This window comes from Mustela erminea, chromosome 5 (assembly GCF_009829155.1).
Source record: "Mustela erminea isolate mMusErm1 chromosome 5, mMusErm1.Pri, whole genome shotgun sequence".
In the NCBI taxonomy this organism is placed as follows: Eukaryota; Metazoa; Chordata; class Mammalia; order Carnivora; family Mustelidae; genus Mustela; species Mustela erminea.
Genome location: NC_045618.1, coordinates 145,021,346 through 145,048,364, shown reverse-complemented (window position 1 = coordinate 145,048,364; position 27,019 = coordinate 145,021,346). Strand labels below are relative to the sequence as shown.

The 27,019-nt window shown below is 41.3% G+C and overlaps 1 protein-coding gene across 7 annotated transcripts in view; it reads right to left on the bottom strand.

The window, feature by feature from the left end:
• Positions 1-27,019, bottom strand: part of MARK3 (microtubule affinity regulating kinase 3) — a 120,788-nt gene that overhangs the window by 26,701 nt on the left and 67,068 nt on the right. For all 7 annotated transcript variants that reach the window (XM_032345408.1, XM_032345401.1, XM_032345404.1 and 4 more), the window contains exons 4-11: positions 17,263-17,311; positions 14,450-14,515; positions 10,014-10,084; positions 4,715-4,771; positions 1,549-1,785; positions 1,263-1,382; positions 913-1,012; positions 494-606 (exon numbers count right to left, since the gene is read on the bottom strand). In XM_032345408.1, coding sequence (XP_032201299.1) covers positions 494-606; positions 913-1,012; positions 1,263-1,382; positions 1,549-1,785; positions 4,715-4,771; positions 10,014-10,084; positions 14,450-14,515; positions 17,263-17,311 — 813 coding nt within the window. The remainder of the gene's footprint in view (positions 1-493; positions 607-912; positions 1,013-1,262; positions 1,383-1,548; positions 1,786-4,714; positions 4,772-10,013; positions 10,085-14,449; positions 14,516-17,262; positions 17,312-27,019) is intronic.

The window sequence follows — 27,019 nt, the reverse complement described above, 5'->3', positions numbered from 1 at the left end:
AACACACAAACCTCTCACAAACAGTTCATTCTACAGATGAAGAATCACATCACATTATAGATGAAGAATTCTGTACAAAAGTACACAATTTGTACAAAAATGACAACCTTCAATTTGGGGAAAAATATTTTTCTGACTGATGAAAAAGCTCACAAAAGGATAGGTGTTTATGAGCTTCTTTCTAGGCTTTTTCATATAATTTAAAATGCTCTCTGTTCACTCATCTCATACTTTCTTTACATCATTTCTAAACTATTAATGACTATAGGTTAACTTAGAACATTCAAGTTTGTTATAATACCCACCGTTAAGGTTCTACCTCAAAGTTAAAATAGTAGTTTGTAATGGTCAGAGCAGTTAGGTCTGTCATTTGCAGGTAAATTGAAAAATGATACATCAAATATTATACATAGTAACGAAATAAAGTCTAAGAAAAGAGCTTATTAAACTCATTTACCTAAAAGTCATGTTAGCTCTTTCTGATTACTCTTACCTCCGAAGATTTTCTCCCCAAAAGCAAATACGTAGCTGTGATCTCATCATATTTCATCTTACTAAGAGATTCTTGAATTTCTTCTTGTGAATATCCCATTCCCACCATAATATCTAAAAGAAGGACATAATATAGTATATGTGTTTTGTTTGGATACAAAATCACTGTGTTACAGGATAAAATTTCCTTTATTTGACCCAAAATGTTGTAGATTTTCTAACCTAAACGGGCGGTTAGCTTATTTCTGAGTTACTAAGTGATATTTTACACTATATTAAGTTCCTAAATATGACAACACATAAGGTGAATCATATAACTTATGTTTAACTTCCTATTATTCCCATTTTAGCATATCCACAGGCGTCAATACAGAAATATGTTACTTGCACACACACAGCATGCAGGCACAGAGTAATTACCTATTCTTTTCTGGTCTGAGATGTCTAGCTCTGGTTCAACAAATGGTTTAAGTTCATCTTCTTCGTGGCCTGCATTGATCCATCTGTCCTTCATGATTTGCTGAAATGTGAACTTTTAATTAGCAGTGTAGAACAAAACATACTAATATCCATAATATTAAGAAAAATTTATTTTCAACATTTCAAGGATTATATCTCAAAGGGTAACTTTCAGAAAAACCTTTAACGTCTCAATTTCTGCTTAAAAAGCCCCAGGACAGTATTCAGTATGTCCTACAATCCAAGCAAAGTTCTAAAAATACTATAAAGATTCTCCGAAATCGTTACTTATTTTGCACTTATGCAATTACCTCTAGAGTGCCTCGTTTTATTGGATTTAGCACCAGGAAGCGTTTGAGAAGGTTTTCACAGTCTGTGGACATGTAGAAAGGGATTCTGTATTTCCCTCTTAATACTCTTTCTCTCAGTTCCTTTGCAGGGGGACAGGGAGGAAAGAAAACTAGTGAGTCAATTTTTAGGTTAAAAAAGAACCCACTTAGACCCCATCATACCGACAGATTATTAAAATATTAACCCTAATCATTTAATAAAATGTTTAGCATTCTGAAGAAAGTGGATAACAACTGGTTCTTATACCTTTAGGTTCTGTCCATCAAAGGGGAGTGACCCGCTGACTAGAGTGTAGAGAATTACGCCAAGGCTCCACACGTCCACTTCTGGCCCATCGTATTTCTTGCCCTGGAAGAGCTCTGGGGCTGCATATGGAGGACTGCCACAAAACGTATCCAGTTTACTGCCAACAGTAAATTCATTGCTAAAACCAAAGTCAGCTATTTTAATGTTCATATCAGCATCTAACAATAGATTTTCGGCCTAGAGGGAAAACATCAAGACAAAAATGAAATTTAACCAAAATAGAATTAGAACTGTGATAGAATTAGGCATTTCATAAAAGCTTTTTGTAATGATATAAAGTTAATATATCCTAATTAAAAAAATGAGAAAACATTCTTTCTAGAGGAAAAGCAAAAAAAAAAAAAAAAAAAAAAAAAGGAGATAAATTAGAATTTCTAATTTTATTTTAAAGTAATCACTATACCCAATGTGGGGCTGAAACTCACAACCCTAGGATCAAGAGTCAGATGCTCTACTGAGCCAGCCAGGCACCCCAAGATTTCTGATATAAGAGTAACGGATATAAGGTACAGGTGAACTCTGGCAATATTTTAAACAACAAATGCCCAATGATCAAAAAAAATCATTTATATAGCTTTCTTAACTAGTAAGTGGCTTTAAAAAAATGAACACTTGCTTTAAATGGCCAACCACGTTTTATAAAAAAAATTGTTAAAGAGCTGTGCAGTGGCTATCACCAGGGAGGGGAAAGCCCCAGACCTCATTCAAGATACAGATCATAGTCCTTTTCATTTATTTCACCAAATATCCACAACGTGCCAATGACACATCTGGCATTATATATTTGTGTCTGAATATGTAATGATGAACAAGACAGACAGGGTCTGGCCCTCAAGGAGCTGTTAGAGGGGGGAAGGCAGAAAACCAAGCAGCTGCACTCTGACCTAAATGCTGTAACTGAGGATGTGTGGGGAGCTGGGGGCTTGGCACTGAAAGGCGCAGGAAGGTTTCCTAGAGGGGGTGAAATCAAAGCTGTTGCCTGGAGCTTCGGTAAAAACAGTCTGAAAACCCAGAAGGAAAGACAGAACATGTTTTACAAGAAACTGAGACAGTGTGTGTGAAAGCGGTGCAGGGGACATGGCCATGGCCAAATCACAAAGGGCAGTTTAATGACCAATAGAAAGTTCAAGTTTTCAATCTAATGGCAATGGGGAGCCGTTAGAGTCACTCAAGCAGGAAAACAACAATCTTACTTCCATTTTTTTTAAAAAAAGATTTTATTTATTTATTTGACAGAGAGAGAGAGAGAGAGATCACAAGTAGGCAGAGATGCAGGTGGTGTGGGGGGTGGAGGGCGGGGGGGGGGGTGGGAAGCAGACTCCCTGCTGAGCAGAGAGCCCGATGCAGGGCTCCACCTTGTTCCCAAGACCCTGAGATCATGACCCAAGCCAAAGGCAGAGGCTTAACCCACTGAGCCACCCAGGTGCCCCTCTTATTTCTATTTTTAAAAGGCCATTCTGGGGGCGCCTGGGTGGCTCTGTGGGTTGGGCCTCTGCCTTTGGCTCGGGTCATGATCTCGGGGTCCTGGGATCGAGCCCCGCATCGGGCTCTTTGCTCGGTGGGAAGCAGGCTTCCCTTCCTCTCTCTCTGCCTGCCTCTCTGCCTGCTTGTGATCTCTGTCTGTCAATAAATAAATAAAATCTTAAAAAAAAAAATAAAAGGCCATTCTGGTTGCAGCATGTAAAAGAGATGAGGGAGGGAGTCACGAGACTGGAAGCAGGAAGACTAACAAGAAGCTGGTGAACGAGATATTGGCAGTCTGGAGGAGGACAGTGGTCCCAGGGAGAGAAAAGAGCAGGCTCAAGAAGTATGGGGAACAGTAGCAAAAGGACCCGGAGACTGAGCAGATGTTAGAGTACAGGAGAATGAGGCACCAAGGGACATGAGGTGTCAGAACAAGAACATTCCCATTCAGGAAGGAAGAAGGTAGGCTTCGAGCCTGCTGAACCCGAGGGACAGGAGCAGAGTTTAGCGGGTGCCCATCTGTCACCTCAGGCTGCAGGCATGGAATCTGGGAGTCATCAGCACACAGGTGGCCACTGCAGCTACTAGAGTGGACGTGTACACAGCACAGATGGGTGTGGAGAAGGACAAGCTGATGATGATGACATGCGGAGAGGGAGGAAGCGAGTACCGACAAACACAGGTGGCATTTAGGGAGATATGGCCGTGAAGCTGGAGAGAGAAAGCAAGCATATGTGGAAGGGGACTTGGGGCGGAGGTTTTTTGGTAGAATATGGTCCAGACTTCAGCATGATTTTATAAATGCTGCGGGTGGGAAGCCAGTAGGTAGAGAGGGACCAGAACCCAGAGGCAGGGTCAGCTGAGCCAGCCTACTGACTGTGACAAGAATGTTCTGAGAGGTGAAGGGCGGGTGCTGGCGCAGCTTACTTTGCAGGTTTGTGGGAAACTGAAGGAGTTTCTGCCTGGCATTTCTATGTTATCTGGGAAACAGAACCTTATTCTATGCCAAGAGTGAGGGCAGGGGCAGGTCTTCAGCACCACTGTTAACAGGAGAGAACACTGGCCAGAGACAGAGAAGAGGTAGCCAGGTGGTACTGAGGGCACCATCTAGGTGACAGCAAACATTTCTGGAGGTCCCCCTGTTTTGTAGTGTGATAATATTTCTACAGAGACCAACTATGAGCTACCTTCACTAAAACGTAAGATACTTTTACAAAAAATTTTTATTTTTTTGTATGTGTTATATATGTGTTTTGTATGTGTTTGTATGTGTTATGTTAGTCAAAATAAAATACATCATTAGTGTTTGATGCAGTGTTCCAAGATTCATTGTTTATGCACCACACCCAGTGCTCCATGCAATACATACCCTCCTTAGTACCCATCACCAGGCTCACCTAACCCTCACCCCCATAAGATACTTTAAATAAACTTCATATTTCATGAATACCAAAATCTGATTAAAAGGATTAATTATTACATAAGTGACGGATCAATAAATTCTACTCTTGAAAGCAATAAAAAGATCAATTATTATAGGATTTACTTTGTCTTAATAACACAGTCTAATTAGTGACCACCAAGAGAACTGACCACATACAGGCAGAGCGTACTCTCACAGACCAAGGGCCCTGCAACTCACCTTGAGGTCTCTGTGCACAATCCGCTTTTGGTGGCAGTACTGGACTGCAGATACGATCTGCACAGGAGAGACACAGGTTAATCATCATCATTAAGATGAAAGCCTCATTAATGTTCACACATGCAAAATACTCTGTGAGCACCTGACTCTGGGTCTCTAAAAATAATTTTCTTGTGCTCTGAACTTTCCAGTTGGAGAAATTCAGGGGTGAGGGTAAGAAAAGATAAGTGAGGATGTTCTTCCTGCTCTCTCTAGTTTTCAATGGGTAGTCTCCTTTTGGGCTTATCCCCTGACACTCTGGTAGTCTGTGAATATGATGCCAGGGCCCAAGAAATCACCAGGATCTGGAGGACCCTAGCTGCCCCCAGAGCCAGGATCGGATGGTTCTAGTGCAAGCTTTCCATGTCCATGTAATTAACTCAAAACCAAACTGTTAGTTATAGACTATCCATGGCGTTCATCCAGGTTGGGTCTCCTCTGTTAATTCTCTTCCCAGTCAGGACTGCTCCTTACAACAAACACTCTTGTCCTTTTAGCTGATGTGGATTCCAAGACAGCAAAACTTACTCACCTCTCTGATGATCAGTTTCCTCTTCCTTAAAATGGAAGAGTAAATGTAATATATGTGAACTAGACTAGGTAAGTTATCATGTGCTTGATCTGTAAGGGTCCCTTCTACTCTCAGCAAATGATGTATATTTTTTATTACTTATTTAGTAAATTTTGGGTCACTCCTGTTGATTAAACAACTATTTTGCTGAAATTTTACACTTATTTGTAATTTTTAAGAAGCCTTCTTTTTGGGGGCGCCTGGGTGGCTCAGTGGTTAGGGCCTCTGCCTTCGGCTTGGGTCATGATCCTGGGACCCTGGGATCGAGCCTCGTGTTGGGCTCTCTGCTCAGTGGGGAGCCTGCCTCCTCTCTCTCTGCCTGCCTCTCTACCTACTTGTGATCTGTCTGCCAAATAAATAAAAAATTCTTAAAAAAAAAAAAAAGCCGCCTTTTCTTTTTCTTTTGCTTTTTTTAAAAAGATTTTATTTATTTATTTGACAGACAGAGATCACAAGTAGGCAGAGAGGCAGGCAGAGAGAGAGAGGGAATCAGGCTCCCTGCTGAGCAGAGAGCCTGATGCAGGGCTCCATCCCAGGACCCTGGGATCATGACCTGAGCTGAAGGCAGAGGTTTTAACCCACTGAGCCACTCAGGTGCCCCATCTTTTTCTCTCTTTTTGAAAGATTTTATGTATTATTTATTTGAGAGAGAGAGAGCGAGCAAAACAAGCGGGGGTGGGGTGGGAACAGCAGAGGTAGAGGGACAAGCAGGCTCCCCACAGAGCAGTGAGCCTGATTCGGGGCTCGATCCCAGGACCCTGGGATCATGACCTGAGCTGAAGTGAAGCCAGACACTTAACTGACTGAGCCCCCCAGGTGCCCCAGAAGCCTCCTTTTCTAATTAATAAAAGTTTTATATGCCCATTACAGGAATTTTAGGAAATATAGAAAGGTATGCATAAACGCATGCCTGCTAACATCTCTTATTGTTTTAGTGTGTCTGCTTCTAATCTTGTTGGTGTTATGCCAGTGTAACTACATATGACCACATACATGCAAAACTGGAGTTCTAATGATAATACTGCTTGCTTGTTTCTCCAGATCATCATCAGCTTTTAACTGTAAGCCCCACACAACAACCTACATTGAACATAAACCCTCAGAGAATGCTGTTTTTTGTTTTTAGGGAGGCTTCATGCCCAGTGTGGGGCTTGAACTCATGACCTTGACCTTACTTCTGCCTCATCCAACTTTCCCTCTTCTCTCCCCAACCCCACTAATACTGAGATTTCTCCTACAGGTTACTTTCAAATTCTGCCTTTGAATAAGATTTGACAATTTCCTACCCTTTCTCAAAGTGATCAAAGTTGTTCTCCTTTTACCTCCAAACAACTCAAAGTTAACCTTTTTAAAGCCACAATAACCTGAAAATATTCAACCTTAAGTCACTGGGTTTTTTTGTTTGCTTTGCATTCTTTTAAGCTGGAAGCAGTTATTTCTTTAAAAAGGTTGAGGATCTGGATGTTGTCCAGATTGAAATATGAATGCAAACTTAATTTACCTCTAGTCAGACAGGAAAAAGCAGAGGCAGCTACATAACCAACCCACCAAGAAAGAGGTGAGGAAAGATGACGGAGCCAGGAATCTGTTCTCTTTCTTTGAAAAGAACAGAGCTCATTCAAAAGCTTAAAACCACACAAATGGTCATTAGGATGAGAATGGCCGAGGAGGTGGGAAGGAGACACTATCTGCGGATGGATGTGGAAAGAAGGGCCTGTTTCTGACAGATAGTATTTTCATGAGGAGTGTACCTTGTGTATGGCATACCTTCCTCTTTGCCACAGAGAGGAAGACTTCTTATTCAGTCAAAGTAAGAATGGCTTATAAACTTTTGTAAAGCATGGCAATTTATAATGGAGCACAGTGGAAACACCAATATCCTGATTGATCCTTCCAGGTTTAAATGAAGGATGTTAAGGAAATACTAAGGCAAAATGAAAGGATTACATTACATTGTAAACAGTATAAATCAAGCCATTAGCTGTAAAAGCACATAAATTATCTTTCCCTGACCAACTTACGGGTTCCTCAAATAAAGACTACAGAATTTCTGCAGGGAATTTATTTATTTATTTATTTATTTTAAAAAAGATTTTATTTATTTATTTGACAGAGAGAGAGAGAGAGATATCACAAGTAGGCGGAGAGGCAGGCAGAGAGAGGGGGAAGTAGGCTCGCCGCTGAGCAGAGAGCCCGATGTAGGGGTCAATACCAGGACCCTGAGATCAAGACCTGAGCGAAGGCAGAGACTTTTTTTTTTTTTTTTTTTTTTTTAAAGATTTTATTTATTTATTTGACAGAGAGAGATCATAGTAGGCAGAGAGGCAGAGAGAGAGGAAGGGAAGCAGGCCCCCTGCTGAGAAGAGAGCCCGATGTGGGGCTCGATCCCAGGACCCTGAGATCATGACCTGAGCCGAAGGCAGCGGCTTAACCCACTGAGCCACCCAGGCGCCCGCGAAGGCAGAGACTTAACCCACTGAGACTCAGGTGCCCCGAAATGTATTTATTTATTTATTTATTTATTTATTTATTTCATTTTATTTATTTTATTTTTTTTTTAAAGATTTTATTTATTTGCCAGAGATAGAGAGAGAGAGTACACACAAGCAGGCAGAGAGGCAGGCAGAGGCAGCGAGAGAAGCAGGCTCCCCGCCGAGCAAGGAGCCCAATGTGGGACTCGATTCCAGGACCTTGGAATCATGACCTGAGCCGAAGGCAGCGGCTTAACCAACTGAGCCACCCAGGCGTCCCTATTTATTTATTTTTTTAAAAAAGATTTTATTTATTTATTTGACAGGCAGAGAGAGAGGAGGGGAAGCAGGATCCCTGCTGAGCAGAGAGCCTGATGCGGCCGATCCCAGGACCCCCGGGATCATGACCTGAACCGAAGGCAGCGGCTTTAACCCACTGCGCCACCCAGATGTCCCGAAATTTTTTTTAAAGGTTATTTATTTTTTTGAGAGAGTGAGAGGGCATGAATCGGGTGGAGACACCGAGAGAGAAGGAGAAGCAGATTTCCCGCTGAGCAGGGAGGCCGACTCAAGGCTCGATCCCAGGACTCTTGAGAGGCCCCTCTGCAGGAAATTTAAAATAAAAGCCTGCGCGATTGACTCCACTGGTAGGTTAGTAACTGTCCGAGTCCCTCCGACAAGTCAGACCCTGCCAGGGGGACGGGTGGAGACGGAAGTAGTGAGGAGCAGTCAGTCATAGGGTTGCTTCCTTGGATATGGTCAGGCTCAAACCTGCTGTTCCTCACAGTCAACAAACCATATTCACATAAATGTGAGTCAGACAGATTCAATTTAGTGGGAAGGGATTTAAGAATTATGAGGCAAAAAAAATCTCTTGGCTTTTAAGTGGTCAATTTATAAAAATTAAGAGTATAGTTATGGAAAGGGCCAAACAGACTTTGTTTTATCATAAAGAGAAACTTGTGCTTCCCTCTGTAGATCACAGAATAAAATGGTATCAGAACTGGAAAGCACTAGGGGCGCCTGGGTGGCTCAGTCATTAAGCGTCGGCCTTCAGTTCAGGTCACGATCCCAGGACCCAGGATCAAGCACTGTATCGGGCTCCCTGCTCAGCGGGAAGCCTGCTTCCTCCCTCTTCCACTGCCCCTGCTTGTGTTCCCTCTCTTGCTCTCTCTCTATCTCTCTCTTTTCTCTCTTGCTGTCTCTCTCTGTGAAATAAAGAAATAAAAATATTTTTTAAAAAAGATTTTATTTATTTATTTGTCAGAGAGAGCACACACAAGCAGGCAGAGCTGCAGGCAGAGGCAGAGAGAAGCAGGCTCCCTGCTGATCAAGGAGCCCAATGCGGGACTCGATCCCAGCACCCTGGGATCACGACCCAAGCAGAAGGCAGCAGCTTAACCCACTGAGCCACCCAGGTGTCCCTAAATAAATAAAAATCTTAAAAAAAAAAGGGGGGGGGCGCGGCGCACCTGGGTGGCTCAGTGTGTTAAGCCTCTGCCTTCAGCTCAGGTCATGATCTCAGGGTCCTGGGGTCGAGCCCTGCATCCGGCTCTCTGCTCGGTGGGGAGCCTGTTCCTGCCCTCCCCGCCTCCCTGCCTCCCCACCTAACTCTCTGCCTACTTGGGATCTCTCTGTGTCAAATAAATAAACAAAATCTTTAAAAAAAAAAAGAATTGGAAAGCACTTCAAAACTAATCATCAAGTATAACTTCCAATCTTTGTAGGTAGAAAAGTTGAGGATACAAAGAGTTAAATTATAGCCAAAGATTAGTCTTAAAATTTGTTATTTAATAGGTTTTAATTCAAAATACCATTAGTATTAATGTTTTTAAGTTAAATTTAAGCTTACTCCTAGCTTATGTGAGACAAAAATTAATGAATTTTGAGATTGTGACACTCTTCTTGTTAAAAACTGGGAAATGGTTTTAATTAATGCAATCATAAGATTTTTGAGGCTACTGTCAAAAACTAAGGTTAAGAGTGAGGTGAAAATCTTGAGAAAGCTAGAAACAGAACCCATTGTTGCCTCTTACACAGTGCCTTAGGCATGAAAGATAATTAACAGATAAATTTTTGTTAAACTGAATGGCCAACCAACCCCACCCTGCTCCATCCAGTGGGCCTTATAACCATTTAGAGAGGCAAACACTGTCTGTTTCAGGGTTTAATAAGCAAGATTACTTTATTAAATGAATAAAGGTGCATTAATTCATACCTGTCTAAATTTAGCTCTCGCTTCCTTTTCCTTCATTCTTCCATGTGCAACCAAGTAGTCAAACACTTCACCTGTAATCAAGAGAAATAAAAGTAAGCAGAAGTCCTACTTCTGAGCATTAATTTTCCCATAAACTGATGACGTTTCACTTTTAGAAATGCTCTAATTTTTATTTTTAAATACAGGCATGAAGATAACAGAAACGTGGATTTTGAACTTAAGGCCTGGCCTTAAGTTTAACTACAGGCAAAAGATCTTTGATAAAATCTTTAAACTAGAGAAAAACCTTAAAATTAAGCTTTCCTATGTTTATACAACATTTTAAGGGTTATATTTTCAATGTGCTTTAATAAAAACTGAAAGTTAAAACGGGAAAATGATATGTGTTAAAAGAGGATGGTATCTCCACTGTAGGATTATTAAAAAAGCAGTTCCTGAATATAATAATTAATTCAACAAATATTTATTGAGTGCCTACTAACTGCCAGGCACTCTTCTAAGCTCTAGGGAAATACAGCAGTGAGCCAAGTGAAGTCCTTTTCCTCATGAAGAGTTTACATTCTAGTAGGGAGAGAGAGGTAATCAACAAACATGAGAATGGGACGTCAGCTGACAAGGACTGTGGAGCAGACGTAGGGGAAGAAAGAGAAGTGTGTCCGCCTGTGCAAGTGCTTTGGGGACTACTGTGAGGGAGAGGGCACTGTCATTATCAGGGAGAAGTCTAGGCGGAGCAAATAGCAAAGAGCAGTAAGGCTATATAGCCAAAGAAGTATGAACAAGGAGAAGGAAATTACTGGATGGGCATGGAAGATGGGAAGGAGGTGTCAGGCCATGAGAGTCCCGCAGGCTTTGCTCTGAGTGAGAAGAAGCAGAGGAGGCTATGAAATGACTGACCTCTTGAAAAGGTCACTCTGGCTGCCAGAGAGGAAAAGAGGTCAGGGTTGGGGAAGAGACAGAAAGATAAGAGGGAGTAGCACAATAATCAGGGCAAGAATGAGGAAGGCTGGGCCTCAAGCGGGAAGTGGCAGTGGCGGTGAGAAGTGGGGGGGTTCGGGATTCAGTGGGAAGGTCAAGCCAACAGAACATGCTAGTGGACATCCACTTGGTAGTTTATACAGTAGTAATTCCTCAGGGAAGAGGTGGTACTTCAGGAAATACCTTAGTATTGCCAATTGCTTATCAATTGGGAATAAAGAAACAACACCTCTCAAATCAACAGAAAAGGGTACTAATTGAGCAAATTATGTTTCCCAAAATATGCCCTGGGAAAGAATCACATCTACTTTATACAAATAAAGAATACTTCCAGCAGCTGAGTGACAACATTCAACTAAAGGATTCTGATAATTAAAAAAATGCTTAGTTTCAGAACATAACATACTTTTGAGGAAAAAGTTACTCTGAATTATATATTAGTATCTCTAGCTTTTAAGCTTCTAGCCTAGCTGAAACATTTTAAAATAATGGATGGGCATAAATATTTTAAAGTTATCACCTGATTGCATAATGATCTTTTAAAACACAAAACTGTTAATTACAAACTGTTAATTTACACAATTTGCTTAACTATGATGAATTATGAAGTTAAATGTCAGCTCAGTAAAGTGTCCACATTTTCTAAGCAAATGACCTTTCTATTTGCAGAATAGTATACGATGTCAAAACAAGTGGTTAAAAAGTGAAAGCAACTAAACGTGTTCATATCATACAAAAACCAGTTTTGACTTAAAAGAAATTAGTGGACTGAACCCACTAGTTGCTGTACCCATTAGTTGCTGTAGAGTAACTTGGAGAAAAGTCCAAGTCTGTCAAAAATTTTAAAAATATTTTTATAAATTCAAGAGCAATATAAACCTCTTAAGAGATTTTAGAACAGGGGCACCTGGGTGGCTCAGTGGGTTAGGCCACTGCCTTCGGCTCAGGTCATGATCTCAGGGTCCTGGGATCGAGTCCCGCATCGGGCTCCCTGCTCAGCAGAGAGCCTGCTTCCCTCTCTCTCTCTCTGCCTGCCTCTCTGCCTACTTGTGATCTCTCTCTGTCAAATAAATAAATAAAATCTTAAAAAAAAAAAAATGTATTAGCTCAGATTAAGAAGCTACACTGAAAACCTCAAAAGGCTATTTGTTGGAAAAAGACAGCAAACAGTGGCTCTTCCCACCCAGGTCAGGGACCCTGTGGTTGAGAGGACACTGGACAGGTCAGTTCAGAAAGCCCTCGGTCCCAGCTGGGGTCCTGTCACTAAACACGTGACGGAACTGCTGGCACAGAACCTCCTTCCAGAGGTTCAGTTTCATCTGTAAAAATTAGGCAGTTGCCTTGGATAGACTGCTAAGATTCCTTCCAACTGTAAAATTCCATGATTCTACCAAACTGAGAAATACCAGGCTAAAGAGGACTAGGTAGTCAATTTAATGACACTTTGGCTGTTCCAGATGACAAATGTGCTGAGGATGATACAATGAAACAGATGTGCTGGGGACTGGTAGTGCTTTGTTGAGCTGATTAAAATAGCCCAAAGCCAAGAAAGACCTATGACTGAGGAGTGATGTTATAGCGCTGAGCAGCATACTGAGCCCTCAGAGGACGGCTGTGTTAGCACACCACTAAGAAGCTCAGGCACATGCTGACTCATCAGGTCACACTGTCAGTGAGAGGTCCTGCGTAGACTGACCCCATGTCTTTGTTTTCAAGAGCCCACCCTCTTTCTACAAAAATTGGATGAGTTGTGCCCCTATATAAGAAAAAGGGTTATGACCCTAATGCCTAAAATAGATGAGAAAGGACAGCCGTGACCAACTGACCAATCAGGAGAGCGTATCTACTGTCAGAAGGCTAGGGCTGAGGGCTTGGCAGCGTGACCACAATGACTTCCCGGTCCCCGTTTCCTCAAGGGTAAAAGCCCATCCTTCCCTGTCTGGCCACATCATGGAGGATTACAGGAGATCTGGTGAGAGACAGCACCTGTGCACTGTAGAAACTACAGTTTCTACAAAGAAAAGATTATGACCTTAACTCTGTAACACAAGCAGAACGTACCAGAACTCCGTATAGACTTGTGGTGCTGCAATTCAGTTTCCGTTTTTCTACTCCTCCCCAATGTGAAAACACCCAACTAAATTCTCAAACCACACATCTGAACTCTGAATCAGACAATAATGAATATGAGAAAGCTCATCAACGGTTTTCCTACTGTAACTCATTCCTGCCCACAGCAGGTTTATTATAATCTATTTAATTGTTAATTCATTACAATGAGGCTGTGGGTTTTGTCTGGTCAAAATGCTGACGATAAAATAAAACTAGTATAAGCAGGAGAGTCAAAGCTATACTCATGTCCCTAGTTAAACAGAGTATGTCCCCAGTAGAAGTCCCCACACTTGAATTCTTATTTGTTAAGCATCTGCATTGTGCCAGGCACTATGTGGAGGTATCAAGGTAGGGAGAACACAAAGACAAATCAGAAAGCTTCTGCTCTCCGCAGACAAGGAGACTCACATGTGGTCCCAAAACCAGAAGCCCAACCCAACCTCAACCCCAAAAGCAGTATCTCTGTAAAAGAGAACAGTTATATACATGCATTTCAGAAAAATGACTACATGTATATAACCTTGTAGGCAAAAAATGACAAGTCCTTGATCTTTAAGGAACATCTGAATATATGCATTGCAACCACCACTTCTGGCCTTTGAAAAGACGAACATCAATGACATTAAAATCTGATAAAGAGAAAAAAAAATCTGATAAAGAAAACCATCCAATACGCAGTACTGCATATTTATAGGCATATTTATTTTAAACAGGCTAATGCACTGACATATTTAAAAATCCAACTTCTTAAACAAAATGTGGTGTGCATATATACATAATGGTACATTATTGAGCCTTAAAGAGGAAGGAGAACTCTGACACGGATGAAACTTGAGGACATTATGCGGAGTGAAACAGGCATAAAAGGACAAATGCTATGAGATTCTACTCATGTGACTACCTAGAGTCACATCCGCAGAGACAGGAAGTAGAATGGTGAATCCCAGGGGCTGGGGAGGAGGAAAGGGAAGTTAGCGTTTAACGGGGACAGAGTTTCAGTTTGGGAAAATGAGAAAGTTCTGGGGATGGGTGATGGTCATGGCTATCCAACAATGTGAATGTACTTAATGCCACAGAACTGTACACTCAATGGTGAAAATGCTAAATTTTGTGTTATGTACATCTTACCACAATAAAAAAAAATCCAAGTTTTGGATATTATTAATAATGCTAATAGTGAAGTGCTTCATAGCAACCCACAGAAGAGCCAAGACAGCTTTACTGATTGTCATGCTACCGTATTACAACTCTGGATGTTAAACGAAACCTTCGCAACGATCCACATGGCAGTGTGGTTGTGTGTCCTTCTAAAAGGGAAGAAAGAAAGAAAAACTATGGAAGTTTCTTACCTCCACTTGCATACTCCATGATTAGGTAGAGCGTTTTGTCAGTTTCAATGACTTCGAACAACTTCACTGAGGAAGGGGAGACAGTACCGAGAAAAAGAAACAAAGGTCTGTATGCATATACACTGTACATATAAACTGTAAGTACGAAAAGTAACTTTTTCCCTGTTGAAAATTTTCATAACTGGCTGTGGTTTAATAGAATGTTTTGGGGGAATTTTATCATAAATTACAACAACACATTTTATAAAAGCACGGAATTCCTTAAGAGTCAAGATATGTCTGGGTCCTCAAACGGCGTAACGTGGGCATGCACTCAGCAGTCCAGGCTGTGTACCCACTCGCATCTCCTCTGTCCTCATCCTGTATGGTGCCTGCACTGGCTAGCTGCCCTCCCTGCGGACTGTGCCTCTCCCTCAGGAAAAGGGTTCTTCACATTCAATCTGCAGGAATTGCTCAGATCTATTCACTTCTCCAAGTTTAAGTGCATTCACTTGTCATTATGGCTTTAAGGATATATAGAACAATTTCACTTGAGACTTCTGTTGCTTGGGAAACTTCTGTTCACTTGTTCTCAGAGAACAAGGTTCTTTTGTTACTATTCTGAAGCCAGAGATGGGAAATAGAAAGGATTATGCTATAATTAACTGAAAAGGACTTTTTAAAGAATTATTTGCCCTGGGTCAGTGTGACTTTGTTATATAGCAGTCTCTTGTTACAGATCAAAATAAGATTTCTATTACTTTTAATTCACAAAACCAAATCAAACCAATATATACATATTTTAAAATGAAACTGAAATACATTTCTAAAGCTATTGAATCACTACTTTTTATACCTACTTTATTTTGGTAATATATACTCTAAAGCTAAATTTACCAAAAAATGGGGGATGGGGTGCTGGTCTCTTATATTGTAGGCTATTTTCTGACACTTTAATATAGAGTATCAGACCAAATTAAGTGCCTTATACAGTAAGTAATATATGTTTGTTGAACTGATGAATAAAACTATCATATCATTTCTAAAATAATATGTTCAGGTTGACGGGAAAAATGATTTAAAGAAATTTAAGGCATATATGCTGGTAAACCATCAACATACAAATAAAACTTTTCTAAAATTCCAACACAGATATTGGGTCTTCTGGAAAAACTATCTGAATCTAACAGAAATTTAAATTATTAGAATTATTAAATTATTAAATTAGAATTATTAAATTATTATCAAAGATATGCTATTTGGGAGTAAGTAGAGAGAACTCTAAGCAGGGCACAACCTAACTAAAGAACAAAATAACTACGTGTAAGTAGGCTAGTTCTAGGATGCAGTGATTGGTTATTTGGTGAAAACCTGGAATCTGAAACCAAGAATTAGCCAGGTAACCCCCAGGGCTGAAATGAAAAGTGAAGAAAGGTTTTCTTCCCATGATTATATTCCTTGTTACTTTTCTCCAAACATTGTATTTCACTGATTCTAAGATTAAATTTTTTCACATTTTAACTAATATCACTAAGAATAAGATGACAGCTTGGCATAATTTTTTCCTTAGTAGCATGTAAAATAATGTCTTTTAAATGATGTGGCTTAGACCTGATGAAGTAGCTTGTGTCTCCATTTTATCTTTTATTCTTGTGCCTTAAGAATTCTTTTTTTTTTTTGCCTTAAGAATTCTTGATATGATACCCATAACATCAATTCGTGCCCCCCACTTTCTAGAACTGATTTTGATACTAAACTGGTAAAAGTGCCTGTCTTCATAGCTACTTCATTCTTGAAATAATATTTTAGATTGTAGGAGCTATCACTGTGTAAAAAAAAACCCAGATTATTCAAAAAGAGCTCTAGGGAAACCTGGGTGGCTCAGTGGGTTAAGCCTCTACCTTCGGCTCAGGTCATGATCTCAGGGTCCTAGGATCAAGCCCCACATTGGGCTTTCTGCTCAGAGGGAAGCTTGCTTCCCCAACCCCCTGCCCCGCCTGCCTCTCTGCCTACTTGTGAATTCTCTCCCTCTGTTAAATAAATAAATAAAACCATAAAAGAGCTCTACTATGTTATGTATGGGATCAAACATTTTCACTGAGACGAATATACAAAATACTAAGTAATTTGCGCAGTTTCACTTTGCTCCTATGATTACGATGAGAGCAGGACATGATGACCCTTCCTCATCCTTACTTACTTATTTTTAAGTAGGCTTAACACCCAACTTGGGGCTTGAACTCATGACCCTGAGATCAACAGTCACCTGCTCTACTGACTGAACCAGCCAGGCACCCTATACCCTTCCTTTAAACCTACCTCATCGAACCTAGCACTGAACTATGCACACAGAGGGCACATGAAGCAAATCTGTGCTGTATAAAACAATTCCTAAAAAAATTCCATTAGATAGCAGGTGTCCTATATCTTTTAAAATATGATTCAATGGACAAGTAATTTCTTAAGAACACTGCCACAGCAAAACCTGTTATACGTCTGAAAATCTTAACTCTGATTTAATTTCTTTTCCCATATATGAATTAAATAAAATTACTTTCTAATATGCACTAAAACTTGGAAAGTTATGATCTGATTAGAGTTTCTACTGCATTAAAACTTTAAATTCAAGAGTTTCATACCTAAGGTTTTAACCTGCCTTTAGTAATCGCAAAAAGTTAATACAAATGATAAACAATTTATATAAATAAATATTTTATGAAAAGTATACCTGGGCTAGGAGGGGGGAAGGACTCTCCTATCACTCTTGGCAAATAGGTTGAGACCCCAAATGGAATGCATTTAGACCCAAAAATATTTAAGAAAGCAGAAAATACCTATGTTTGGATGATTTAAAATCTTCATTATTCTTACTTCTCTGAAGAGCTAAAAAACAAACACATAGTTCCCCAACACAGGTTATTAAACATTCTACTCCACTGTTGCAACATAAATTTAAACCTTCTCTTAGACAACTGCCTCACTGAGAGTGTTCAACAGTCTACATCTGACGTGAGCATGCAAGTCCAGAGCAGCTATACAGACTTCAGTTTTGGCTCCGGGAAAAGCAGAAGTTGCAGAGGAGGAGGATACCACAACCTGAATTACATTTTGCTATCTTGAACATGTAAGATCGGATTTAGCCAAGAATACCTTGTGATTAAACTCAGTCTGATTCAATATATCATTGCAAATCCAAATGTGTACAGTCCTGAGGAACTACTTCGTGACTGTGTTAGAACTGATGATTCCAAGTAATTCTATGAGAAGATTTTGAACAAAACCACTGTGGGAAATCCTTGTTGGAGAAGACAGGTAATTCAGCACGGCAGCTGTGGCAGACGGTTCAATTATGGTCCTAATGAGTTCTGCCTTGCATGTTTACACTTTGGTATAAGCTGGGTGACTTGCTCTGGCCAATGGGACATTATCAAATTTGAAAACAAGAAGAGAGTGAGTGGATCAATGCTTGCGTATCCAGCACTTGCTCTCTTGGAATAAAGATGCCATGATATGAGGAGGCCAGTTTGGCCACTTTGAGGATGAAAGAGTACATGCAGGGAAAGACCCACTGTCCCACCCGAGTTCAGCCCCATCACTTCATCAGCCGAATGCTGCCACACCAACGAACCTAGAGGATGCCATAAGAAAAACCATCCAGGTAAGACTGGTGGAGCTGCCAAACCATCACAGAGAATAAGGAGAAATATTAAACTTTGTTGATTAAACATGTGCTGTGAATTCAGAAGAGAGTTGTGGTGTTATGGCCTAGGCTAGTATCAGAAGATCTCAGAAAAGAACAATTTTAGAGGTCATCTTATCCAATCCTCTTGCAGACAAGTGGAAACCAGGAAAGGCGAGGAAAAGATCTCCCAAGGTCCTGCTCTCTTTCCGTGGGGAACTGGGCCAGAACCAAAGTCTGCCAACAACCAGCATATATAACTGCTGGGAGGTATGGGCTGGGAAGAACTTGGAGGGAGAAGGAGAAGCTGGCTATGTGGGAAGAAATCTGGGGAGAAATCACAGGTTTACTGCACTTGTCCCGTCTATCACATCTAACTTAGAACTGAATCAATACTTCACAACTAAGAGCATGGAGATGGACATGGACCCATCTGAGCTCTAAACTGAGCTCAGAGCTTAAACACATGGAGTCAGATGAGTAAGATTCCTTTCCTGAATAGTGGATCATCTCTAAAGGCTGAAGCACTTTTATTCCCACACAAATATCTCCTGTTGCTGTGGTGGTCATTCCCACGTTTTGTGTTCTGAGATGAGAAGACAGCTACCCTGACCACCACTCAGGCTTGAGTTCTTAGTTTCCCTCCGTCAAGCCAACACAGGAACCCTGTCTTCCAATTCATTATAGTTGAATTTGTAGCTTATAATCTGAATCTCCCAGTTATTCCCACAACTGCTAAAGCAGGAGAGTTCCAAGCTGGATACAATACCAACACAAGTTAGGACCCTGTATTTAGTGTAAAACTCCGACTACAGCCATGGCGACTTCTACTATCCCTGCAACACGAGCTCCAGCCAGGCTCTTCCAGCCACCCTGATTCCTCTCAGGTATCAAAACATTTGAACTGCTTCCTCCCTTCGAGTCTTTTCTCCGTTCTGTCCTTGAAGTCTCCAGCAGATTTCTCTGAAAATCTTATCTAAGAAAATCTCCCTTGTTTTGTATCATAGTGGTCTGTTTGCTTCTTCTCCAGAATGTCTTTCAAGTATAAAGATACATTCCGGTGAACCTGTTCATTGCTGCCTTGTCACCCACGTGGGCTGGGGAAAGGCAACTGGCCTCCTTTCACTACCGGATACTTGAAACCAGGCCTGGCACACAACAGGAACTCCTTTGTTTGACAAATGCCTTTATGAAAGTACTAACTACCAAGAAGTATGGTTTGAACCGGCCTCCTTAGCATTCTAATGACCACACTGCTTTTAAATCCCGAGTACCAGAATGCTAGGTGCAGAGTTGTCATAATTCTGCTGGCAGGAGAGCAGGTCAAATGAAGGCAATCATTTTTAAATCCCTACTAGCAATGCAGCACTGAAACACAGTAATCAGAGCCACACAGCGGGAAAACATAAAATATTACAGGAATTCAAGAAAGGCAGAGCTCACTTTAATTTGGGTTAGCAGGCACCACTGGACGTAACCAGATTCATGCAAGACTCCAAACGATGTCCACAGTAAAAAAAACGAGCTATGTGTGCTTTGTATATGTGGTTGTGGCTAATTAAGACCATTTATTTAAGAAAGACCAAGTGATCCGTCTGGCAGAAAAGCACATTTCGGAGTGTGGGTTTCAGGCTACCGACATCAGAATCATGAGTGTCTATGCAAACTCCAGGTCCCTGGGCCCTACCTCTTGCTAGATCTGAAGTGGGACGAAGAATCTTACTTAGAGCAAGCACCCTAGGTATGGTGGTTTTAAAATACGTCCACAAATTCTTCGACAATCCTCTCTGCCAAAGGTAGAAGTTCATATCCCTCTCTTCTGAGTGTGGGGCGCACTTAGTGAGTGACTCACTGAAAATGACTAGATACTGGGGCCCCCTCCATGCTCTCAGAGATCACTTGCTTGTGTGTTGTGGGGGCATTAAACACCTCGATGGACAGACGCCAGATGGCAAGGTACTGAGGCCTCTTCATGCCCACAGCTGGTGAGGAACTACAGCCCCTCAACAGAGCCAGGTTAGAGGGCCCTTCTGGAAGCTGACCCACCAGCCTAATCAAGTCTTCAGATACCTGCAGCTATGGCTCTTACCCAAAATTTCTTGACAGCATCTGTGCCATCACTCCCAAACACACGACTCATAGAACTTCAAGGTAACAAATGGTTTTGTTTCAGTTGCTCAGTTTTGGGGTAATGTGTTAGAGAGCAGTTGGAAACTAAAATACTGCAGACAACCCATGAGTTACACCAAGGCACATGCTGTGAAATCCCAGAGGAAAGGTAAACGGTACCAGACAGAGGGCTGGGTCGCATGAGCTTAATTCTGGAGGCAGGAAGAATACCCACAGATTCCCTAGTAGGATAGTGTCAGGATATTACCAAATAACTTTACATATTTGCTGCTATCAGAACTGTTTCAAGCAGAAATGAGTTAATAAATCTATAGCAAGTTAATCAAGGAGGTGGAGAGGAAGCAAGAAGCCAAGAGCTACGAGGTATCCGCTGTGTCTGAAGCACAAGGCTAGATGCTTCCACCTATGATATAACCTAATGTTCACAACTCTGTCCAGCGACTCTGATCAGGTCCAGTGGACATGAAGGAGAACTGAGCAAGTTGAGAAACATGTCCAAGGACTCCCGGTTAGTAGGTGCTGGAGCCAGGATTCCAAGGTCCACGCTCATCTCATGATGCCATGTAGCTGCCTTTGAAATTTAAAAGTAAAATCACTGATAAGATTATAAACTGCTGGTTCAGAAAATCCCAGAGCAACAGATGGGCACTGGCACAATTTTTAGAAGTTGACAATCTGCATGTAAGTGATAAAAATGTCAGAGATTCTGGGGAAGATGGAGGAAAAAAAAACACTCAAACAAAAACCCCACAAAAACACGCCAGAGATTTCATGTAATTGTATCAACTGTGAACCATAGCTGAAGACAGTTAAATTTGGACAGAAATAACTTACTGAAGAGAAAGCATGAAATTTTAGGAAGTCCCTATTGGGATTATACAACGTATATTTTTTTCAAGTTTTGTTATTATAAAAGGACACTTAACGAGACCCTATCTTAATTCAACTTACTTCTCTGCATTCTTTTTCAATCTTATGCAGATGCTAGTTATAAAAAACAAAACGAAAGAACACAACTATTTGAAGTGCAAAAATTCTCAATTCGCTGACCAATTTGCAACCTCCCAACATCTTCAAGTCCTCTAGGAACCGGTATCCAGGAGGAGAACAAACATGTTCGAAGGCAGAGATCGGGGATCCTGGTGATCAGAATACCAAGGACCCCAAATGTACAGTACCATAGACTGAAGAGATGTCCCAACAAGCAGGACTTGGAATTCCCAGGAGTTATCTTTGGAAAAAGACAATTTAACAAGCAAAGGAAAAGTAAAGTGAGCACATAAAAAAGAACACGGAGGGTGGGGAAGGGAGGTCACATAAGACTGTGATCTAAATCAGGATGGTGAAAGTATTCAGACTCCCCTCTCCAGATACATAACAGGTACAAGAAGGAACAGGCTGTGACGGTGAAAGCCTGTGCTTTCATGGCAGCAGAGTGACAGGCTGAATGACAACTTATGTCAGAAATAATGAAGCAAACATAATGACCACCCTCTTCTTGCATAGAAAATAGTCATGCTATAAATCTAAGATTTGTGGGTAATTACCAGCAGTCTTGGATAAAGAAAAGGAGACACAGTAAGGAAACAATCAGAGAGTAAAGAAGAGGGAGGCTGAGTGGGCGTGGATACCCCTATGTGGGTCCACGTGCCACTGTGAGACAGAGAAGACATGACAGGCTGCAGCAAGGCAGACGGAGCTGCTTCTGGACGTGCAGTGTGAGGGCGCTTGAGGCCAGTCAGAGTACATGGTATTTGGGTCTGAAGCTCAGGAGAAAAATCTGGGCTAGAGATACGTTCCGTAGAATTACCAGCATAGAAATAGCATCCTGGGGAAAGAAAGAACATGGCCTAACTGTGCAGGATGAAAAGACAGGAACTCCGAAAAGCAAACAGTTCAGAGAAGAAACAACTCGAGTCCACAATGGAGACTCAGAAAAGGAGGCAGCCAGAGACACAGAATGAAATCCAGACACTGGAGCCTAATGCCTAGAACAGACCTACACGTGCGGCCCATGTTCTATTCAAAAACAGCATCCCAGGTCTTGGCCCGTCTCGAGGGTGCTTCAGGAAGGAAAAATAGAAGGATGATGGACCTGCTTTTCCTCTTCACCTTGCAGAAACCTCTGTCCCTTTGTCCTACTACACTGCTACCGCAGCTCTGCTGAACAGAAGAAAAAAATCAAAGACTCTCTTAGATGACACCAAGGGAGAGAGGCTGGCAAAAGCTCACAGAGTTAATGCAGAAGAAACTGTGAAGAAAACACATTGTGTAAAAAAGGAAAATTATGTCTTTCCTTTTCTATACACAGAATATCTCTGGAAGGACAAACAGAAACCAGTGGCACTGGCTGTCCCAGGGGCAGGATCAGGGCGGTGGGTAGCCAAAGGCTGAATGGAGACCTTTCCTTCAATACTCTTTCTGTCCTTTGAACTTGAAGACACGTAACTGTATTATCTACTTCCCTTCCCTCAATTAATCTGATTTTTAAGAAGGGTTGAGAATGAACAAAGAAAAGGTTTTTGTTTTTGTTTCTTAGGCTAAAAGGGAAATTCTTGAAAAAGACAAGGTAGCTAGGAAAGCTGTATTTTGATCATTCTTTTTTTTTTTTTAAATTTTGATCATTCTTAATAAGAAGAGCATTTCTAAAAGGAAAAAAAAAAAAAAGAGGAAGAACATTTCTTATCTCTTTTCACCATGTGGGTGGAGAATGCCAGTGGGTGAAAGGCAAGTCTTCTAGGGAGTATTTCTGAAGTAAAGTAAGTATGAGAGCCACTGTTGTAACCCAAAATTTAAGGCAGATACAGACTGGAGTCACTCTCAGAATCACTCCAACATTAAATATCTTAAAATAAGGAACAGAATAGGAAAGTTAACGAATGACAGGGAAATAAGATAATTATTAACAACATAACCAAAGACCATTTGTCTAACACTAGCCAAAAGCAGTAACTGCTCCCACTCAGGAAGAGAGATCTATAGATGTGGAGATATGACAGTTCTGTTTATTATGATGTATTTAACCAGAATTTTACTGATGTCATATAGGTCATGGACACATTTTTGCTAATATCACAGTGAACATCCTTGTACAGTAGTCCCCTGCCCCCCAACCTTCTCTGCACTTTCAGTTCCCTGCGATCAGCCTCAATCCAGCAGATGATACTCCTTCTGATAGATAGTCAGAAGGTCAGCAGAGCCTAACGCTACGTCATAGAGCCCACCTCATTTCAACCCATCACAAAGGCATTTTATTATCCTGCATCATCACAAAAAGGTTAAGTACAGTACAATAAAATGTTTTGAGGGCGCCTGGGTGGCTCAGTGGGTTAATAAGCCTCTGCCTTCAGCTCGGGTCATGAGCTTAGGGTCCTGGGATCAAGCCCCACATAGGGCTCCCTGCTGGGAGCCTGCTTCCCCCCTCTCTCTCTGCCTGCCTCTCTGCCTACTTGTAACCTCTCTCTGTGTCAAATAAATAAATGAAATCTTTAAATAAAATGTTTTGAGACCGCATTCACATAACTTTACTAAAGTATATAGCTATAATTATTCTTTTTTTTTTTTTTAAGACTATTTATTTGACAGACAGAGATCACAAGTAGGCAGAGAGGCAGACAGAGAGGAGGAAGCAGGCTCCCGGCTGAGCAGAGAGCCCGATGCAGGGCTTGATCCCAGGACCCCGGGATCATGACCTGAGCTGAAGGCAGAGGCTTTAACCCACTGAGCCACCCAGGCGCCCCGGCTATAATTATTCTATTTTGGGGGGCTATACATAGCCAAAGGGGCAGAGGCTGAAGGAGAGAGAATCTCAAGCTGACTCCAGGCCCGGTGCAGAGTCCCATGCAGGGCTTGATCCACAACATTGAGATCATGACCTGAGCTGAAACCAAGAGTTAGACACTTAACTGACTGAGACACCCAGGTGCTCCTATAATTGTCTTATCTTATTATTAGCTTTATTTTATTTTATTTTATTATTTTATTATTTTTTATTTAAAAATTTTAAAGATTTTATTTATTTATTTGACAGACAGAGATCACAAGTAGGCAGAGAGGCAGGCAGAGAGAGAGAGGAGGAAGCAGGCTCCCCGCTGAGCAGAGAGCCCGATGCGGGGCTCGATCCCAGGACCCTGGGATCATGACCCGAGCCGATGGCAGAGGCTTTAACCCACTGAGCCACCCAGGCGCCCCCCCCCTTTTTTTTTAAAAGAGAGAGATTTATTTATTTGAGAGAGTGTGTGTGTACGCAGGGGAAGGGCAGAGGGAGAGAATGTCCAAGCAGACTCTTGCTGAGTGGGGAGACTGATGTGGGACTTGATCTCACAAGCCATGAGATCAGGACCTGAGCCAAATCCAAGAGTTGGAAGCTTAACTGACTGAGACACCCAGGCGCCCCATATTTTATTATTAGTTATTATTACTACTCTTTTACTGTGCCTAAGTTATAAATTAAACTTTATCATAGGTGTGTATGTACAGGAAAAACATAGTATATATATGGGTCAGTACTATCCACAGGTACAGGTATCTACAGGGAGTCTGGGAACATGACACCCTCGGAAAAAGGGGGACTATGTATATACAGGGATATACTACTTGTACACTCAAGCAAATATTCTGGCAGGGTAGGTTCTTAGAGATAGGATGGGGGCCAAAAGGCATACTGGCTTTCTTTTTTCTTTTTTTTAAGATTTTATTATTTTTAAATTTTTTATTTATTTATCTTTAAAGATTTTATTTATTTATTTGACAGCAGACAGACAGGCTGAGAGAGGAGGAAGCAGGCTCCCCGCTGAGCAGAGAGGCCGAAGCAGGACTCGATCCCAGGACCCCAGGATCATGACCTGAGCTGAAGGCAGATGCTTTAACCCACTGAGCCACCCAGGCGCCCCTAAGATTTTATTTTTTAAAGTTCTACACCCAACATGGGGGTTTGACTCACAACCCAAAGATCAAGAGTCACATGCTCTACTGACTGAGACAGCCAGGAGCCATGCATGCCCTCAACACTTTGCTAGTGCTGTATTACTTGATTAAAACATATTATGCTACTGGGTGCCTGGCTGGCTCAGTGGGTTAAGCCTCTGCCTTCGGCTCAAGTAATGATCTCAGGGTCCTGGGATCGAGCCCTGCCTGCCTCTCCGCCTACTTGTGATCTGTCAAATAAATAAATAAAATCTTTAAAAAAAAAAAAAACCCAAACAAACATATTATACTATTGGCAACAGTTAGATTTCCTGTTTCCCTACAGTCTAGCCAACATTATGCATTATTAGTCTCTTGCAGATCTGACTGGTGAAAAAACGGTATCTTTAGGATGTTGAGTATTTTTACTTGAATACTGACCATCTGTCCTATTAATTACTTAAGTATATCTTTTGATTATTTTCTATTAGATTATATATTTTCACCGATTTGCATAACCTTTATAGAGTAAAAAAATAAGACTGGTGTATGCCAAGGCAGATATTGTTGGTTACTCATCCAACCTCGCCCCTGCCCTCCTCTTCTGTTTGTCCCTCTTTGTGAAGTGCCCACAGATAATCCAACTTTTTAAAGTATTTCATCTACTGTTTACCTACTTATTTCCAAGGATTTTCTGAAAATTTTTTTTAATTTTTAAAAAAAGATTTATTTGTTTATTTGATAGAGAGTGAGATCACAAGTAGGCAGAGTGGCAGGCAGAGAGAGAGGAGGAAGCAGGCTCCCTGCTGAGCAGAGAACCTGATGTGGGGCTCGATCCCAGGACCCTGAGATCGTGACCTGAGCCGAAGGCAGAGGCTTTAACCCACTGAGCCACCCAGGCATCCCTGTAAATCTCTTTTCAAATACTTTCAAACAGTTCAGTAATTTTTTTCCCTCGTAGATATTCATATTCTGAAAGCCTTTGTCCTGTTCTTAAGACACACTCTGTCGGACTTCCCCTTCTGAACCCTACACTTTCTCTTTCTTGGAATTCTCTCTTGGTAGTGAAGGACACACCACCAATATGTCCTGAGGAAGGGTAAGGACACGGTTAACTGTGAAACCCTGCGTGCCCCAGAATATGTGATTCTATCTTTAAATGTGACTGACACTTTGGCTGGGTAAAGAATTCTAGATGAGATTCTTTTCTCTCAGAAAAATTAACCCCCCACCTTTAATAAGATATAACTGACATGTAATACTGTGTAAGTTTAAGGTGTACAATGTAATCATTTGAAACACATATGTATTTTGTGAAATCTTTACATGAGGTTGGTTAACACATCTTTCACCTCCATAATTACCATTTTGTTGTTGTTATGGTGGTGGTGAGAACATTTAAGATCCATTCTCATAGCAGCTTGAGCGTATGCAGACCAGTATTAACCACAGTCACCAAGCTGTACATGAGATCCCTGGCACCTATCCACCTTGTAACTGGGAAGTTTGTTCCCTTTGGATCCATATGTCCCCACTTCCTCCATCCCCAATCCCTAGCAACCACCGTCTATTCTGCTTCTAGGAGTTCAGTTTTTAAGATTTACATTTAAGTGAGATCATACAGTATTTGTCTTTTTCCATCTGATTTGTTTAGTGCGCCCTCAAAATATGTTGCCCCAAATGGCAGGATTCCCTTTTTTATGGAATATTATGTAGAATAATATATATTCCTGCATGTGTATAAGTAATCTTACATCTTTATCCATCATTTGTAGACACTTAATGTGTACCAATGTCTTAGCTATTGTGAATAATCCTGGAGCGAACAATGGAGATCAGTTATCTCTTTGAGATGATGATTTCACCTCCTATGGATA